Source organism: Pongo abelii, chromosome 20 (assembly GCF_028885655.2).
Source record: "Pongo abelii isolate AG06213 chromosome 20, NHGRI_mPonAbe1-v2.0_pri, whole genome shotgun sequence".
Taxonomy (NCBI): domain Eukaryota; kingdom Metazoa; phylum Chordata; class Mammalia; order Primates; family Hominidae; genus Pongo; species Pongo abelii.
The window spans coordinates 47,669,003-47,688,330 of record NC_072005.2 but is presented as its reverse complement, the minus strand read 5'-3'; the positions used below and the strand labels follow the sequence as shown (position 1 = coordinate 47,688,330).

At 45.2% G+C, this 19,328-nt stretch overlaps 1 protein-coding gene across 3 annotated transcripts in view; it reads right to left on the bottom strand.

Annotated features, from left to right (window-relative positions):
* LOC103888610 (CEA cell adhesion molecule 6) overlaps nucleotides 1-17,114 on the bottom strand; it is a 913,736-nt gene extending 896,622 nt beyond the window's left edge. Inside the window, exons 1-6 of one of the 3 annotated variants that reach the window (XM_009232646.4) lie at nucleotides 16,942-17,114; nucleotides 15,698-16,057; nucleotides 11,131-11,409; nucleotides 10,435-10,689; nucleotides 6,060-6,176; nucleotides 983-2,383 (exon numbers count right to left, since the gene is read on the bottom strand). In XM_009232646.4, coding sequence (XP_009230921.1) covers nucleotides 6,100-6,176; nucleotides 10,435-10,689; nucleotides 11,131-11,409; nucleotides 15,698-16,057; nucleotides 16,942-17,005 — 1,035 coding nt within the window. In that variant the 5' untranslated portion in view covers nucleotides 17,006-17,114 and the 3' untranslated portion in view covers nucleotides 983-2,383; nucleotides 6,060-6,099. Of the gene's footprint in view, nucleotides 1-982; nucleotides 2,384-6,059; nucleotides 6,180-10,422; nucleotides 10,690-11,130; nucleotides 11,410-15,697; nucleotides 16,058-16,941 lie in introns of those variants that run through there. The other 2 variants (XM_024237153.2, XM_054540533.2) reach the window with 2 other exon arrangements.
* Nucleotides 17,115-19,328: the final 2,214 nt, after the last annotated feature.

Genomic DNA, 19,328 nt, shown 5'->3' with positions numbered 1-19,328 from the left:
CAGGCACCCGCCACCACGCCAGGCTAATTTTTGTATTTTCAGTAGAGATGGGGTTTTACTATGTTGACCACCAGGCTGTTCTCGAACTCCTGACCTCAGGTGATCTGCCCGCCTTGGCCTCCCAAAGTGCTGAGATTACAGGCGTGAGCCATTGCACTTGGCCATATGTACACATTTTATGTGGACATAAAAAGGACCTCTTGTTTTAAACAGACCTCTCCATATAAATAATGTGGGCTTTCTTGAGTAGATAGCAGACTCTATCACAAGAACATTCCAGTAGAATCATGAGAGAATGGGTAGTTGGCTTCTTTGCTAACTGGTAGGGTAGACTGTGTAAGTTGCTGAAGAGAAAGAAGATGAAAGGGCAGATGGGTGAGGGTGAAAGAAACGGGATGTTGAAAGGAAGAGACTGAAAGGAGTGTTTACCGAGGGCTCATCAGGTACCAGGCTCTGTGTCTAGTACCTTAATTTACTCTTGCACTGTCATTTTCTGATGCAGTAAGTGTCATCCTTGTGCTGCAAATGAGAGGAGACTGTGGGAGGTGAAGTGAGTGGTCCAGGATCATCCAGGCAGTTCATAGCAGAGCTGATGTGTTTCACCTTGAAGTTTGTGCTCTGGCCTGTGATTCAGAAAAGTGAGACACAGAAGGAAGGCAAAGCAAATTTTTGTTGTGGGTGATGTTTATGAAAGTTACTTGTGTTAGGCAGAATAATGACCTCCTAAAAATGTCCACATCCTAATCCCTGGAACATGTGCATGTTACATTATTTGGCAAAAAGACTTTGCAAATAAGATAAAGTTAAGGATCTTGAGATGGGAGGTTATTCTGGGTAATCTGGGCAAGCTCAGTGTAATCAGAAGGCCCCTTGTAAGTGAAAGAGGAAGGCAGGAGGGTCGGGGTGAGAATGATGAAGCCAGAGAGACTCCACTGGCCATCGCTGGCTGTGAACCCACATCAAGAGACAGAATTACAACAAATTTAGTTATAGATCTAATTGGCTTTTATTTGTGATTTATGAATTAAAGCAGCTCCACTCTATAAGTACAGTGATACCTCCCCCTGGGCAATACAATACAAGAACAGTGGATTTTGTCAAATCAGAACAAGGAAACAGAACCACAGAAATAAATACATTGGTTAACATCAGATGACTTCAGGTCACTTTTTTGTAAAAGTTAAAGTAGAGGGGACTTCCGTATTATGCTAACTCAAGTAGACTGGAATCTCCTGTGTTCTTTTTTTTTTAAATTGGTTTTAATTTTTTTTTTAATTGGATCTATCTGCTTCCTTAACATTTCAGTTGTAGCACTTAGCACCACTGGCTCTATGCGCTCACCTAGGTGAGAGTGTGACCAAATCTTAAAGCATTAGTGCTATTATCAGTTACCACCATTTGGGGCTTTTATCCTTCATAGGTTATGATGTTCTCCTGATGACACGTTTCTTTGAGTTTTGTAATTCCAGCCAAAGAGAGACCATTCACTATTTGATGGCTGGCTGCATGCAAACATTTAAAGCTTTTAGTGAATACACTACACCAGGGAGTATGACTACTAGTATGACTATTAGGAGGGTAATACCAAGAGTTGGACTATGCACCTTAGGCAAGATGCAAACCAACTAAAATAGAATAAAGAATGAGCCAGATAAGTGTAGCCATTTAACCAAGCAGCACATTTGTTAATTTCTACAACTTAGTCTCAGTGATACCCGTTGTATTTAGCCATGTTCAACAAGAAGTGTCAGAAACTGCACAGACTCCTCCCAGTTCAGCTGGTAGGGAGAAATTCTATTATTTGGCATTGCATGGCTGGGTTAAATTAAAACAGGGAGTGAGAACAGGTGAGTCTAGAAGTCCAACTCTGAAAAGGACCACTGTACATTTGAACACATAGTTGTGTTAAAGATGCTGCTAATGTCAGCCATTGGGTGGACTAAAGGATCTCTTATATTATGTAAAACGTTGGGATTGACAAGATAGATCTGACACTGTTAAGTTACCCTCTGAAGCTACTTCTTGTGAAATACTAATGACAGCATTATCCTGCCAAGTGAAAGAGGCAGGCATAAGCAAGGACAAATTAAATGGGGGTAAGAGCCTTATCATGATAAGGAGTCTTGTTTTGACATCTTGGGAAAAGCTGTCCGTAGTGTGAAGTCGTCAATTTCTCACCATGGTTTGCAGTTTGACTGTCTCTAGTTAGGTGAAGTCTCTGAGTGGCACACACCTCAGGCATGAGGGTTTTCCCTTTAGATTTTCATTGAGTTGTCCATCTCCAGCATACAGGGCTTCAGGAACAAAGTAGACCTTGTTTTTAGTGGTTCTGTGGGATAAAATGGGATTGGAGGAGCTAGAAGAATTCAGGGTCTGGTCCAATCTACAGGTGGATAATGAAAACTAAAAAACAATAAGCAGAGCTGTGATGTCATAACAGGTGTACTATAGTTTTTTTCACCATAATTTTTCTCTTCATAGGCATCTCTATTTCTACCAGAGATAATCCCAGTAAGACATATTTGTTTTCCAAACTTATTTGGAAAACTCATTCTCTATATAAGTGCAACAAGAGTAGCAGTTGATCACATAGTCTTTTTTTTTTTCTTTTGAGACAGAGTCTCGCCCTGTTGCCCAGGTTGGAGTGCAGCTCACTGCAACCTCTGCCTCCCAGGTTCAAGCAATTCTCCTTGAATAGGAGTATAGGCCTATGTATAGGCCTATGTATCCACATGAATAGTATAGGCCTATGTATGCACTCCCAGGCTGGAATGCAGCTCACTGCAGCCTCCACCTCCCAGGTTTAAGTGATTCTCCTGCCTCAGCCTCCTGAGTAACCGGGATTACAGGCACCTGCCACCACGCCTAGCTTTTTTTTTTTTTTTTTTTTTTTGTATTTTTAGCAGAGACAAGGTTTTGCCATGTTGGCCAGGCTGGTCTTGAACTCCTGATCTCATGATTCACCCAGCTCGGCCTCCCAAAGTGCTGGGATTACAGACGTGAGCTACCATGTCCAGCCTGGATTCTTTTTAAGTTTGTTTTACAGGAAGTTTTTATAAGGAATCTCAGATTAAACTTTTAGAAACCTCTTGACATGAGGAAGCCAAACCAAGGCTGACTTCAGACTTTGCCAGCAGTGCCTATGGGTTCATCTGTGCATATTCCCAAATATAACATCCCAATCAAAGCCTGGGTAATATAACCAGTGTTTTCAAATGTATCCTGTTATAAAAGGAGCAGATTTTTATTGAGCAAATAACTATACTATTATATTTATTATATAATATTAATATTAATCAACAATTACAATTAGTCATTAAATAATTATTAAGTTATTAAATATTAATCAATTATTAAATAATGATCATTAAATAATTATTTATCAATAATAATTATTTAAAAACAATTAATATTAATAACTATTTTTTGTGCGAATAACAATATTATTATAAACATATAAATGTTCATGAATAATTTCCGAATTCTGGAGCAGTCAGGTAGGGAGAAAATATAGATGTTTCAATTTTTGTTTGCAAAAGTCTACTTTACCAAATTGTTGAAGCTCTAGATAGCTTAAAAAAAAAATGTTTCCTGAAATCTGGGAAACAAAACAAAGAATCCACAAAATTTCAAATAAAAAATCATAAAAATATTATTTTCATTATTATCTTTTAGTCCCATGAAATGAATTATTTTCTCTGCTTGCTCTTGGTTGGCAGTTTCATGAAGCTATCAGTTTGTTAAAATTTTGGAAATTCTTAAATAGTCTAATGGTATGATTTTAATGTTATCAGAAACTTGTATTCAAGAGTACATGTCGGAGTATTTTCTGTAAATATCCTCAATGAAGAAGCAATTTTGGATGGTAGCTGATTGCAAATGCTTTAAGGAAGAATCAAAACAATTGTCGGGGGCTGGGCGCGGTGGGTCATGCCTGTAATCCCAGCACTTTGGGAGGCTGAGGCGGGCGGATCACCTGAAGTCAGGAGTTCAAGACCAGCCTTATCACCATGGAGAAACCCCATCTCTACTAAAAATACAAAATTAGCCGGGCATGGTGGTGCATGCCTGTAATCCCAGCTACTCGGGAGGCTGAGGCAGGAGAATCGCTTGAACCCACGAGGCAGAGGTTGCGGTGAGCCGAAATCACGCCATTGCACTTCGGCCTGGGCAACGAGTGAAACTCCATCTCGAAACAAAAACAAAAACAACCCCCCCACCAAACAAAACAAAACGAAAAACAATTGTTGTGAATGACAAAGATTGAAAATGAGTATGGTTAAATATCTGATGAGAGTTCATTATAAGAATGCATCTCCCATAGACATTTAATTACTTCTGTGGCATATGACATTATGGCTTAAAACCTGTTAGATTTCTGGGAATCTCTTATAATTTTTGGAACACTCACATCAATAACATACCCATAAATGTAACTTAGAGAAGGTTTAACATCACTTATCATTTGACAGTGTTTCCCATATAATGTAACATATCAAATAAGGCAGCTTTCCTGTTTAGTTTCTGTTTCTCAATTAGATTACTGCGTTCTTGGTGGAGCCCATTAATGAATTAGGCCAACAAAGTATAGGCCCATGTATGTTGAAAAAGCTCCAGAGGTAATTCTAATCCTCCTAGCTAAAAACCATGGGTTTAGCCCCAAGTCCTACCTATTAGAACAGGGATCCTCCATCATGGCTACACATTAGTAGCATCTGGAGAGGCTTAAAAATTACCAATGCCTGGGTCCCACTCCAGACCAGTAGATCAGAATTTATGGTTGGGGCTTGAGCATCCATTTTTAAAAATGTTTCTGAGTGATTCCAATGTGTAGCTATATTTTCCATCAGATTTATCTAAATTTTTGTGGCATTCGCTGCTTTCTATTTTGGTATCACGATTATTTTTCAGGTCTTATCTCCTGTCTTGGGCTTTATGTTCCCTGGGGGTAGGGACCTTGCCTTCTTCATTTCTGTATCTGTTATGAACACATGAATTGATCGTCAGGAAAAGGTTCTCAGCCACATGCAGGACGTGTCCAAAGTTCACATATTAATACTACACAGTCTTTGTTCTCCATGAAATAAGAGGTTGCTTGGGATGAAGGGTGTAAGTCCACAGGGCAGGTGGTGGAGGGGAGATCACTCTGTTTTTAGGTGTAACATGGAAGCTAAGAATTCTATGTGCATCCAGGGTAAAGGGGCAGGGATGTGTAGAAAGTCAGATTCTAATTAAGATGGAGGAATTATACTGGGAAGTAGAGGTAAAGGAAGTAAGAAGAATTAGTAAAGAGAAGAAATTTGAACTTATCTAGTAGGCCAGAGCAGGTTCCTTTGGCTTCTTTTTTTTTTGAGACGGAGTCTCCCACTGTCGCCCAGGCTGGGGTGCAGTGGCACGATCTCGGCTCACTGCAAGCTCTGCCTCCCGGATTCATCCCATTCTCCTGCCTCAGCCTCCCGAGTAGCTGGGACTACAGGCACCCGCTACCATGCCCGGATAATTTTTTGTAGTTTTAGTAGAGACGGGGTTTCACCGTGTTAGCCAGGATGGTCTCGATCTCCTGACCTCATGATCCGCCCGCCTCGGCCTCCCAAAGGGCTGGGATTACAGTCGTAAGCCACTGTGCCTGGCCCCCTTTGGCTCCTTAAGTAGGTGAGTGAACTAGATTTTAGGAACGTAATGAGGCAGTCATATGCAGGAAAGATTCCAACCTTACAACAAGGGGTCAAGCAGGATGTTGAACAATTATTGAGGTTTATGGGAATGGAGAGACTGACACAAGTGAGAGATGTTGAAAAAGGGCGAAGAGGCTTTGACAATGTATTGACTCTAGGAAACAAATGAGCAGAGGCTGGGGATAATTATATCTAGGAGACAGTGGGGTACAGGGAGCATGAAGACCAGGAAAAAAGAGACCTGCAGGAATTAGTGCTGAGAAGCAGGAGTTTAGGGGTAGAAGGAGGAGATCCAGTCCCAGATATAAGTGAAGAAGTTTTTTCCCTCTCCCAAGCATGGTGATCAGCCCTGCAGGAAACATGACAAGAGAAAGGCCATCATACCTGCCAGTCTTCCTGAAATAACGAAAATACACCAAGGCTGCTATATCAGAGCCACTCTGGCCAGCACTCCAATCATGATGCCGACAGTGGCCGCAGCTGAGAGGACAGGAGCACTTCCTTGTGGGAAGAAAAGAGAAGGAATGAAGGTGATGTTATTCTACAGTGGGGTCCCCAAGAACTAGCTGTCAACATGAAGTAGTCTTGACTTGTTCCTTCAAGGAATACACTAGTTTTGTGGGAAAGTTGCAATTTTTTTTCTCTCTTACCACATTTCTAGGTTGTTGATCAGTCTTCTGTCAGTTTCATCCTGTTCTTTCTGCACTCAGACATTTTTGAAGGCTTTGAAAATTTGAGAAAGTCTGATTGCTATTTTTGCATGTCATTAGAACTTTCTATATTTTTATGGTTGCATCTTTTTCTCAGTGTCTCAGTTGTGGCAGCCATGAATAAGAGCCTGTTGGATCTCTATGGCAGGGACTTGATTGACAGAAGGCCCAGGCTAGTGCATTCTGAATTTACCGTGTTCTTTGCACAGAGAACTCACTTCTCATGAGCTACCACCAGAGGAAAGAAAGCAAGCCCAGGCTGTGAGACCCTGCTTCACTCTCATGGGTGAGGGGTTCAGAGACTCCCCATCGGTCTTGGGGAAACTCAGAACTGCACTATCTAAAACTTCTCTCCTTCACTTTCTCCTTCTCAGGAATCAGATCTGCATCGTGGTCTGAGGGCTCTCTTAGGCTCTCCTGTCACTGCTGCTCCACTTTCCCTCGTGGCTGTTTTACCCAGTGAATTATCTTGTACCTCTAATCCCATCTTGGCTGCATCTCAGCGGATGAAAGCTAACATACCAGGCTTGATTCTTTGCACTGTTTTTCCTCTTTCCCATGTTTAGCCAATAACCATGTCCTAGTGGGTTTCCATTTGGTGCTTAGCCCTCACCAGTCAACTCAGGGTGATGGTTAATGCTATGTTAGCTACTGTTGAGGGACACATCCTAGGTACCAGGCCCTGTGCTAAATACTTTACCTGTATCTTATTTGATTTATACAATAACTCTCTTGGGTAGAGATTATTTCCATTTTACAGATGAAAAGACAGAGGCTTAGAGTGATGAGAAAACTTATCCAAAGTCGTATGGTTAGTGACAAGTGGATTTAGAATTTGACTCTAGGACTACCTGACTTCAAGGTTAATGGTAACAGTAGTAATAACAATAGCTAATATTTATGAAGCTTTTCTTTGTGTGTGGCATTTTGCTGAAGGCTTAATCAAATGTTACATTAAATCTTCAAAACAATACTATGAAACAGGCACTGTTATTTCAATTTTCATTTTTTCCACCCATTTCTTAGTGAAGAGAATTATTGCAATTTTCAGTTGAAGAATTGAAGGCTCAGAGAAGTTAAGAATCTTGTACAAGAAATTGATAATGGTAAATACTTACATTAAAGAGATACCTCAAATCAACAACCTAACTTTACAAATTCAAGATATAGAAAAAGAACAAAATCAACCCAAAGATAGTGAAGGAAGGAAACAATAAGAATTATAACTGAAATAAATAAAACAGAGGCTAGAAAAACAATAAAGGGAGTCAATGAAACCAAAAGTTGGTTCTTCAAAACAGATCGACAAAATTGACAATCATTTACTAATTGGAAATCATCATTTTCAGTAAACTATCGCAAGAACAAAAAACCAAACACCGCATATTCTCACTCATAGGTGGGAATTGAACAATGAGAACACATGGACACAGGAAGAGGAACATCACACTCCGGGACTGTTGTGGGGTGGGGGGAGGGGGAGGGATAGCATTAGGAGATATACCTAATGCTAAATGACGAGTTAATGGGTGCAGCACACCAGCATGCACATGTATACATATGTAACTAACCTGCACATTGTGTACGTGCACCCTAAAACTTAAAGTATAATAATAATAAAATAAAAAAAATACAGCAAAGAAAAAAAAAGAGAAGATTCAAATTACTAAAAACAGAAATGAAAATGGGGGCATGGTGGCTCACACCTTTAATTCCAGCACCCTGGTAGGTCAAAGGAAGAGGATTGCTTGAGGTCAGAAGGTCATGACCAGTCTATGCAACATAGGGCGACACAGTCTCTACAATTTTTTTTTTTTTTAACTAGCCAGGCATGATGGCACATGCCTGTAGTCCCAGCTACTCAGGAGGCTGAGGTAGGAGGATCACTTGAGCCCAGGGGGTTGAGCCTGCAAGTAAGCTGTGATCAAACCACTGCACTCCAGCTTGGGTTGGGTTACAGAGTGAGACCTACTCTCAAAAAAATTGATGACATTGCTACCAATTCTACAGAAATAATAAAGATTAAAAGAGTGTGGTAAATAATTGTAAGCCAACAAATTGGATAACCTAGATGAAATGGACAAATTCCTGGAACACACAAAAAAATCTGAATAGACCTATAATTATAATAAGATTTAGCCAATAAAAGCATTTGACAAAATTCAACATTCTTTTATAAATAAAAACACTCTGTGAATGGAAGGAAACCACCTCAACATAACAGAGGGATACTCAATGGAGAAAGACTGAAAGCTTTCCCTGTAAGACCAGGAAAAAGACAAGGATGCCTGCTTTCACCACTTCTCTTCAAGATAATATTTAAAGTCCTAGCTGGAGAAATTAGGCAACAAACAAACAAACAAACATCCAAATCGGAAAGAAGTAAAATTATCTCTGTTCACAGATAACTTAAACTTATATGTAGAAAACTCTACAGGGTTGGAGTTGTTGCTGGTGACGGAGGGCTTGGGCAGCTCTGCTGTGCAGATAACAGAGAGAAGATTGCCCTGTGTGGCACCTTTGATTCCTCTGCAGACATCGTTCAATCAGAGTTGGCATGTCCCACTCCTCAGTCCACCTGAGTCCTTAAGAGCCCCAGGGCAGGTGTGTGTGTCAGAAGATGGATGCACGACGATCTGAGGGCTCAGAGATCATGAGGCTACCTGCTTTGTGTGGGAGAAGCACAGACTTTCTCAAATGTGAATAGGGCAGAAGCATTGAGTCTTGGGCAGATACAGGACTGACAGCCACAGCCTCTGGCACCTCTCCTGTTTCTTCCCTGACTGGCTGAGTGCCTGGTCTTTTAGGGTACTCACCTGGAACATGCAGGTGCTGTTTCTTTCAGCTGCACAGTCCCACACCACCCAGCCAAGGTGTGTTTTTTCTGAGGCTTTGCTATTTAAGGACATCCTGGAGATGGGTGATGATGCGGATGGGGGTTTGAGTGGGAGACCAGAAGCAAGTCTAGAGGTGAGTTTAGGGGTCAGGCTGTGGGTCACAGGTGGGCAGCTCTGCCCAGGAGTTTGATGGGAACAGAGTTTCATTTTGGGAGGAAGAAAAGAGTTCTGTGTGTGGGTGGTGGTGATGGTAGCAGAACAACAGGAATGTTTAATACTACGGACCTGCACATGTGGAAGGGTTGAAAAGGTGAGTCCTATATTACATATATAGTGGCTGGTAGTCTTATCCTCTCTATAAATACACACTTTTTGGCACTGCCCCTTCCCTGCCATGCAGAGTCCCCATGGCTGAATCTCCCTATGTCTCCAAGTGTGCGTCACTTTCTATCCTCTGTGCTGTGTCCCATGTGCTGTGCCCACAGCCTTATACAGCCAGTGACTTCAGAGCCAAGACACAGCTCAGCAGTCTGTCATGAGGCTCCATGTCTTCCCATTTTCCTGCAGCCTGATCCAGGGGAGGCTTTTGTGTTGATTAGCAGCTTGATTTAGCCTGATTCAGGACAGACACCTGGGCACCTTCTCCATATGCCCTGGTTCCACCTTAGGTGGCTTCAGGGTAGGGTCAGTCAGTCACTGGGGGCGCTGGGAGCAGAGATGGGGGCAGAGTCTGAGCTGCTCCTCCATCATCCAAGGGGCTTCCTTTTCTCATTTAAGGAAAAAGTGTGAGCTCATTTCAAAGCCTCCTTGTCCCTTGTAGCTTACGGAGTAGGTAAAAGAACACAAAGAAGTGACAGAAAGGGAATTGTTGGTAACAGAAAGCAGCAACTTGACCCTGAGGACCCTTCCTCCTTTTTTCTCTGTGAATCCCCTTTCACTACACAGGGCTCAGTGCTGAGGGAGCCCCCTTCTCTCATTCAAGGATGGACCCAAAGTCAGACATGAGAAATCAAAAAACAAAAAACAACAAAAAACAAAAAAACAAGGGGAAAAGAGTCTGCAGAGGTGAATTGGGAGGGTTTTGGGGGGAGAATTTGGGATTTGCTTGTGCCCCTTGGACACAGGTTGGGAAAGAAAATTTCTTCCTGGCTCTTCTCTGAGAGCCAGACTCCACCTGAAAATGCGATGCTAGTGCTTCATGGATCCACTTACCAGAGACTGTGATCATCGTGACTGTGGTCCTGTTGAGGCCAGTGGCCGAGTTATGGGCTTGGCACATATAGGATCCGCTATTATTCACAGTGATGTTGGGGATAAAGAGCTCTTGTGTGGATTGCTGGAACGTCCCATTGATAAACCAAGAGTACTGTGCAGGTGGGTTAGAGGCTGCGTGGCAGGAAAGGTTCAGATTTTCCCCTGGACGGTAATTGGCCTTTGAGGGGGAAATGGTGGGAATATCTGGGCCATCTGGAGGAAAGAGAATAAAGCCACAGGTGATGTTGTCAGAGGGAAGCATAAGTTCCTGGTCTGTGGAAGGGCCACAGTGTCCCCCTGAGCCATGTCACAACCCTGAAGTCTCAACCAAACCCCCGCTATGTCCCCTGAGCCAAAGTCTGAGACATTCACCTGTTTCTCCCATCAGAAAATGTGAACCCTGAGCCTTAAGGACATCCTGGAGATGAGTGATGATGGGAATGGGTGTTTGAGCAGAAGTAGCACAGGAGACAGCCCCTCCCCTCCCATTCTTGCTCAAGGCCTGGTCTGCCCAGGTTTGCTCGGGTCAGGAAGTCATGGCCAGCCTGGGTGAGGGTCTGAGTCCTTAGACCTGAGAGGGACTGAGAGGCCTGGCCTCTGGCTGTGTGGATTTGGGCTGGCAGCCTGGGCCACAGAGGAACAGAAGATACTCACAGAGGACATTCAGGGTGACTGGGTCACTGCGGTTGGCACTCGCTGGGTTCTGTATTTCACATTCATAGGATCCTGCATCACTCCTTTTGACGCTGAGTAGAGTGAGGGTCATGTTGCCATTGGACAGCTGCAGCCTGGGACTGACCGGAAGGCTTTGACCATTTACCCACCACAGGTAGGTTGTGTTCTGAACCTCAGGTTCACAGGTGAAGGCTACAACATCCTTGTCCTCCACGGGGTTGGAGTTGTTGATGGTGATGTAGGGCTTGGGCAGCTCCGCTGTGCAGAAAGCAGAGAGAAGATTGCCCTGTGTGGCACCTTTGATTCCTCCACAGGCATCTTTCAATCAGAGTTGGCATCTCTCACCTCTCAGCCCCCTTGAGTCCTTAAAAGCCCCTGGCAGGTATATGTGTCACACAACAGATGCACGATGATTTGAGGGCTGAGATTGTGTGAGACCACCTGCTCGGTGTGGGAGAAGCACAGTCTTTCTCAAGTGTGAATTGAGCAGCAGCATTGGGTCATGGTCAGACACAGGACCCAGGGTCACAGCCCCTTGTGCTTCTCCTGGTTTCTCCCTGACCAGCTGCCCGCCTGGCTTCCCTTGGGGTCCTCACCTGAAACATTCAGGTGCTGGGTCTTTTCAAGCTTTAGTCCTACTTTGCCCCCCTGGCTGTATTTTCTGTGTGGCTTCCTTTTCTAAGGACATTCTATAGATGGGTGATGATGGGACTTCCTATTGTCCTTAAACCCCAAGGATACTGTGCAGCCTGGCCTGAGATTGGATGTTTCAGCAGAAATAACACAGGGGACACCATGGGCAAGCCTGGAGGTCAGTTCAGTCATCAGGCAGTGGAACCACAAGGTGGGGCAGTTTTTCCCAGGTGTTTAATAATGACTGACTTGAGCCTGTGACCCCTAAAGATAGAGCAGAATTCAGAGAATGATCTAGAAGACAGTGAGGGGGATGGGCAGGAGCTGCCTGAATTTAACAGCAGAACCGTATTCCTTTTCTTTGGCCTTTAATGTTTCTTCTCCCCCTGCGGAGGGCGGGTGAGGACCCTGTGGCTCTCTCTATAAATACATGTGGATGTTTGCAAATGCACGGCTGAGTGGTGGAAAGGGGGTGCATGAAATGCTGCAAATCTGACTCTCAAGGACCATGTGTGTTTGACAGATATGAGACAGAAATTTGAGAAGAAGTTTTGCAAATATTTTCTCGCATTGGACATTATGCTAAATGCAATAAGTCACTCACAGGACAGATACTGTAGGGTTCCACTTATATGAGGTCTCTAGAGTAGTCACACTCATGGAATCAGAGTAGAACCATGGTTGCCAGGGGTTGGGAGAGGCAGAATGGAGAGTTAGTCAATGGGTGTGCGTTTTCAGTTACACAGGATGAGGTTCTAGAGATTTCCTGTACAGCTTGGTACCTATAGTTCATACGGATTGAGTATCACTTACGCATAAGGCTTAGGACAAAAACTGTTTTGGATTTCTGACTGTTTTTGGATTTTTGAATATTTGCAGTAGACTTACCCATTTAGCATCCTAAATCTGAAAACCCAGAATCCAAAATGCTCCAGTGAGCATTTCTTTTCAGCATCACTTTAGTGGTCAAAAAGTGTTAGATTTGGGAGCATTTCAGATTTTGGATTATTGGATGTGGGATGCTTGACCTGTAATGCTGTAATTTGTTTTGAAAAATTTGTCAGGAGTTTAGACCTCATGTTATGTTCTGAATATAGTAAAAAATAAAAGAAATTTGGGGGAAACACTTAATTTTTTCCATAAGTGGAGATTGTTACTAATGGCCTAAAGATCGAAGATCAATGGCTGGAAGTAGTATTTTTCTTGATAACATACTAAGGTTTAGATGTGCTGTGAATTCCGGCAGGATCACATTGTCCTCAAATGAAGATGCTGAAGTTGGTTTGAAATGAGCAACTCCCTGAGTAGAGAGAGGCACATGAGTCCTCTTAGGAGGATAGAACCAGTAGGAGAGGAAGTCTTAGATATGTGTCAGTTACATAAAGGAAGGAACGATGCCAAATTAGAAGCAAAGTGTGTTATGTTAGTAAATTTAGAAAGAGCTCCCTGCCCCTAATTCCTGTGCAGTTAGGCAAATAGGGAAGGAGCCCAAAACAGTAATGTGAAATGCTTTCTTCCTCTCCTGTTAACCTCAGAAAACACAATGAGAGTTTAAGTTCATCTAAACTGGGCAGAGTCTATGTGAGACTCCAGTGGCTGGTGCACTTCTCAGTCCAAGGGACCCCACCTTATGACAATGGCATCATCATGAGGACACAGTAGTGTATGCGGAATGGGCAGCAAACCCATCAGACAGCACCTGCCTGGCCAGCTGCACCTGGGGAAGATCCTGGGGAATGACTGGAGGATGTAAGCCTCACACCAAGATGAGGACGGAAATCAATGGGTGAAATTAGCCTCTGGGCCTTGGGGAAAGCAGACCTGTCATCCTGCCTCTGACTGCCTGGTGAATCAGTAGAGACTGTATGGAGGAGTCGCTTGTCCCTGTCCTGTGGCCTGTTCCACATGTCGGCCTCACTGGGGGAAAGAGCCCTGGATGGGGACACAGTGGAAGCTCGTTCTCCTGTTGACTTGGGGACATTGGCTCTTGATGGAGCCTGGCAGGGGCGGTTGCTCCGGCTGATTTCTGTGCCTTCCCTGTTGCCTGGGAGGTGGGCCAGGACACAGTGTGAACAGGAAGGGAACAGCACAGCCAGCCTTGTTAGAGTGGTTTTCTGGGGAAGGCCTAAGGGTGGAGGAAGCTGTGCAGGGCAGGGCATCCCAGCTAGAATGAAAGGGGAGGAAAATGAGGGACATAGAGGAGCAGAAAGAGCCAGAGATACTCATGGCAGTGAGCAGTGGGGGCTACAGTGACCTCAGAGACCCCAGGGACCAGGAGCCTCTTGGCTGCCCCAGACCAGGACCAGGGAGACCTGAAAACCCTCTAATGACCAAGGAACCCCAGAGTCACATGAGATGGGGTAGGTTTAGGGACAGGGGTTCAGAGGGATGGAACATGGGTGTCAGCCCCTGAGGGACAAGAAACAGGTGTGGCCAGAACCTCATAGGATTCTGCATCCAGGAGCTGGTCTCTAAAAAGGTTATGGATCCTTTTTTCATTCCTTCTTCCTTTCTTCCCTTTTTCATGAGAGAACTCCTGAGCAAGCGTGTGTCTCACTTTGGGCCTGTGCTGGTGCAGAGTGTGAGTGGGGAGAGAAAGCAAAGTCCTCTCCCTTATCCTCCCATGGGAGTGACACCAACACATCGGGAACAGGATTTCAGGTGCAGTGAGGGGACTGTGGATCGAAGGGAGAGGCCTGGACAATCCCAGCACTGACTCTGTTATTTGAGGCAGGTGATTTAGTTCTAGAGTAAAACTGATTAATTCTCTGTTTGCTTCTTACTTTCCAGACCAGAATCTCCACTTCTGAGCTGCGGATGCACAAGACAAAAGGAAGTGAACCCATGACTGGTCTCAGGTCTGCAGATGCCTAACAGCAAACAGCCCCATCCACTCCCGGTTGAGGAGAGGAGGGGGCTCTGGCTGCAGACAGACCTCATATGTCTCTAATCTGCCACCTATGGCCTGTTTGACCCTTGTTAGTGACTGTCTCCCTGTCCCTCAATTTCCCTTCAATAAGTAGGATAAGTGCTGTTTGGCTGTGAGGTTGTTTGTGAGTTAACCTCAAAATATTTACAATTACTTGATCTCAGCTCTCCACAGAGGAGCTGCCCAAGTGAACAGCATCTGTGATTATTTGCTTCCAAGACAGAGGGCCCTGGGCCTGATCCCTGGTGGACATGGAGCTGCCGGGAGCATCATCTCTTCTCTGTTCCTCCCCTTGGGGACTCTGAACTTCCCAGGGAGTAACCTGTGTCCCCCAGGGCAGTGGGCTCATGCACTAGTAATTTTTTCCATCTGTCCTTTCCATGCTGAGCCTCAAGTGAAGGAGGAGGCCCTATCCTCAGCTAGATGAGGCTCTGGGTGCTCGGCCCTGGCTGGTGACCAACTCCAGGAGTCATGGCCCTTGGATAGCTCACATCCTTGCTCCCAGCCAGCCCTGCCCAAGAGGCCACCACACAGCCCTGGCACAGACTCCCCAGGATCACCTGGAATCAGGAACCAGGGACAGGGCTTTGTACAGGGGCTCAGTTCTGGGAAGAGTTGAGCTTCTCTCTGAGGATCCCAGGGGCCCCCCCTCAGGCCAGGCCCTGACCCAGTTCTCCAGGGTCTTTCTCAGGGTCAGGTCCATGGGGAGACCATGGGGTGCTTGTCTGACACTGACCTCGCCCTGCTGAGTCCCGCCATAAGACTGTCCTTCCTCTGCAGCGAGTGTCTGCAGGGTCTGGATCCAGGAAAGGAATTCTGATCTGTGGAAGTTTGTCTCCCCCGTGTGTGTCCTGCACTAAATGTCCAAACCCTAATACAGGATGTAATGCAGAGAGGGCCACAGGCACAGCCCACGCCTGACAATCCCGTATGTGGGAAGTAGAACTAACCCCCAACACCCAGAGGTCATGGGGAAATACTCACGGTATACATGGAACTGTCCAGTTGCTTCTTCATTCACAAGATCTGACTTTATGACTTGTAGGGTGTAGAATCCTGTGTCATTCTGGGTGACGTTCTGGATCAGCAGGGATGCATTGGGGTATATTGTCTCTCGACCACTGTATGCAGGCCCTGGGGTAGTTTGTTGAGTTTCTATTTTATATGCTACAATTAGACGGTTGGCATCCACTCTTTCCCCTTTGTACCAGATGTAGCCAATACGATTCTGGGACAGATTGTGGGCGAGTAGAAGTACCTCCTTCCCCTCTGCGACATTGAACGGCGTGGATTCAATAGTGAGTTGGGCAGTGGTGGGCGGGTTCCAGAAGGTTAGAAGTGAGGCTAGGAGAGAGGAGAGAGCATCGGTCAATATTGGGACCTATGCGTTAGGGTAGAAAAATGGGGCCCTGGGTCCTGAGCAGGTCTCTTCACCCCTCCACCTTGGAGCATGTGTGTGTGTGTGTGTGTGTCTGTCCTACTGAGTCAAAGTCAGCAGTGTGACACCCCCATTCCTTCAGCACCTTTGACCTTGGCATTTCCATGTGTGGAATGCTCTTCCCCAGGGGTCTGCATGGCTCCCTCTCCACTGGCCTCAGGTCCTGCTCACATCAGGGCATTCTTGGGAGATCCCTTCCTTGACACCCCCTCTACAGACCCTGGGTCTTTTCTTTCTGACCTTTTCCTGCTCTGTTCCTTCCAGGGCTCTTGTCAACACCTGACCTCACATTCTATATCTCTTTGCGTGTGTGTTTTCCTCTTCATGACAGCATGAACTCTGTGATGACTGAGACTTGTCTGATGCTTGTTGTATGCCATTGACTAAAATTGATTGCAAATACTTGTGGATGAGTTAATGAGTGTACCTGGTGGTTATTTTTCAACTTCTGATTGGTGAGTAAGGGCAGCATTTAGTGCCCTGGTTATATTTTTATTTGGACTGTCACCCTGATGCAGTTCTGATTTCTATCATTTTTCTTTTTTTTCAAATTGTAGTGACAAATGATGATTAACTTGGAAAACATGATCAATTGATTTTCCTCCCTTTTTATCAATCCCAGTTTAGTCTGACTTTCCTGTTGTGACCCCCTGTCCCTCTCTGGTGTTCTGTTTCCTCAGGCTTCAATAGAAGCCCTCTGTCCCCTCTCAGAGCCTTGTCCTCCCCAGGAGACCCTAGCCAGTCTCTGTGCTCCCTCCTCCCATCCACTCCCAGGGAGTCCTCCCCTCACCTGTGAGCAGGACCTCCTTCCAGGGGACATGCAGTTTGCAGGGAGGGGCTGAGGGGGACCCCATGGTCTCTGCTGTCTTCTCTGTCCTCCTCTGTGTAGAGGAGCTTGAGCTCCAGGAATGCTCTGGTCAGGGCTGCTGTGACTGTTGGCCCTGCTGTCCTTCCTCCTTCTGTGCTGAGCCTCCTCTCAGGGCAGGAGCATTTCCCAGGGTCACGTGGGTCATGGGTGCGGTCTCTGTTCAGGAATCCTCTATCCCCTCCCCTCTCATTTCTGTCTCTTTTGTCCCTGCTCCTCTTCCCCTTCTGTTTATATTCAGTTCCCCAGAAGACGCTCTGAGAAGCAAGCTTGTTTGGACCCCTGTTCCATAACAGGACGACCCGCCCTCCCCAGCATGGACCTCTGCTGTGTCTGGGCCTTGGGTCTGTCAGCACCACACAGAGAGTCCCTGGGGTCCTCAAACCTGATGTTATTTTCTCTGTGACAGAGAAACCCGTCTATGTGTGCAGGATGTTCCTAGTGTTCTCACACGTCTGGGAAGGTTGGGTTTACTCCCAGCAAGGAGGTCACAGAGATGTTTGGGGTGCTAGGAGTGGACACATCTAGGGCTAAAGCCCGGGTCTAAGATTCTGAGTTGTTCTTTCTGCAGCGCTATGTGACTCTAATTCCCTGGGAGTAACTGAGAATGAAGCTGCATGGTGCTGTAGTATTATGTCATCCAGACCCCAGACGTTTCTAGGCCAACTTTATGATTTTCTCTACAGCTTTACCACCTTTATTATTATTTACTTCATATTTTTTTGTATTAAATTTAGTTTACAAAACATCCTTATCTTAGCAGGTGGCTCACACCTGTGATCTCAGCTACTCAAGAGGTTGAGGTGAGAGGAAGGCTTGAGGCCAGGATCTGAAGACAAAATATTTTTGTCTTATGCAATATTGTCCATGAAATCAGAGATTTGATGTGTGCTTAATTTTTTCCCTGTCATGCATTAAAATAAACACAGTTAAACTTAAACAAAGTTTATTCATGTTTCACCTAAAATCAGTTTTGGGAAACACTTATATAGTGGCACAAGCATAGAATTTATATCCAGACAGGCTTGGGGTCAGCTACTGGCTCTGCCACTTAACTATGTCGACTTGGACAAGTCACTTGGCTCCTATGATCCTTGATTCCCTGATTTGTAAAAGGAGGATGGTAAAATCCTCCTTGCAGAGTTGTTGGGAATAAGTGAGCTGCTGTGGGAGCCCAGTGCCCAGGCGGGTGTTGAGTACATGATGGTTATCACTGTGGTTATTGCTGTGGAATTCTGGTTATTTTCCAAAGAGAGTGTCTATGCTGGAATATTGGGCTTGTGGCTTTCTGCTAACATGCATGTGTGAAGAAGTTACTTTCGCTTGTTAGGACTTGTGCATCTGTCATTATTTTTGTTTTCCAGTTCTACTAGCTATTTTCTCTGTGATGTTGGTCAAGTTGTCTAACTTTTCTGTGCCTCATTTACCTAATTTGTGAAATGTGGGTAACAGTACACTAGTGTGCGTGTGTTATTTCCCAGCTCCGACCACTAGAGGGCACAGAAGCACCGTCACCTACTAGCAATGGGCATATGGGTGCCCATGGTCTGCAAACATCATTTTCCCATGAAAGGAACCAGGGGTCCCCGGAGAAATAGCTGATCCAGGGCTGGGCAAGAAAGCACAAGAGGAGCTTTGTGGGGCCAGAAGTAAACATTTTATGGGGCCAGAAGTAAGGAACTGCTTGAAAAATGATGGGGTTGTGTCAAAAGTCACAGAAACCAACTAGAAGGAGCTCCCAATGGCCAAATTTTGGACAATATCAGCGACATAATAAATAATGCCAGCCACTGGGGGCAGTGGTTTACGCTTTGGCGCTTTGGCAGGCCGAGATGGACGGATCACTTGAGGTCAGGAGTTCGAGACCAGCCTGGCCAACATGGCGAAACCACGTCTCTATTCAAAACATGAAAATTAGCTGGGTGTGGTGGCAGGGACCAATAGTTCCAGCTACTAGGGAGGCTGAGGCAGGAGAGTAGCTTGAATCCAGGAGGTGGAGGTTGCAGTGAGCCGAAATCGCACCACTGCACTCTAGCCTGGGCAACAGAGCAAGACTCCAGCTCATAAAAAAAAAAAGGGATATAAAATAAGATTAGATTTTATTTTGAGATTTATTTTGGGAATGGAGGAGCTATTATTTCTTCCAGCCACTAAGTAGCTCAGACTCAGGCCGCATTACAAACTTTACTTGACTGGGAAACAAAGCCCGAGCCCGGCGCCACCCACCGAGGTGGTTTGTGATGGTGCCCTCTGGCGGCGCAGCGAGCTTCCCCAGTTCCTCACCCTAGTGCTTTAGGAGCGACTTTAGAAAT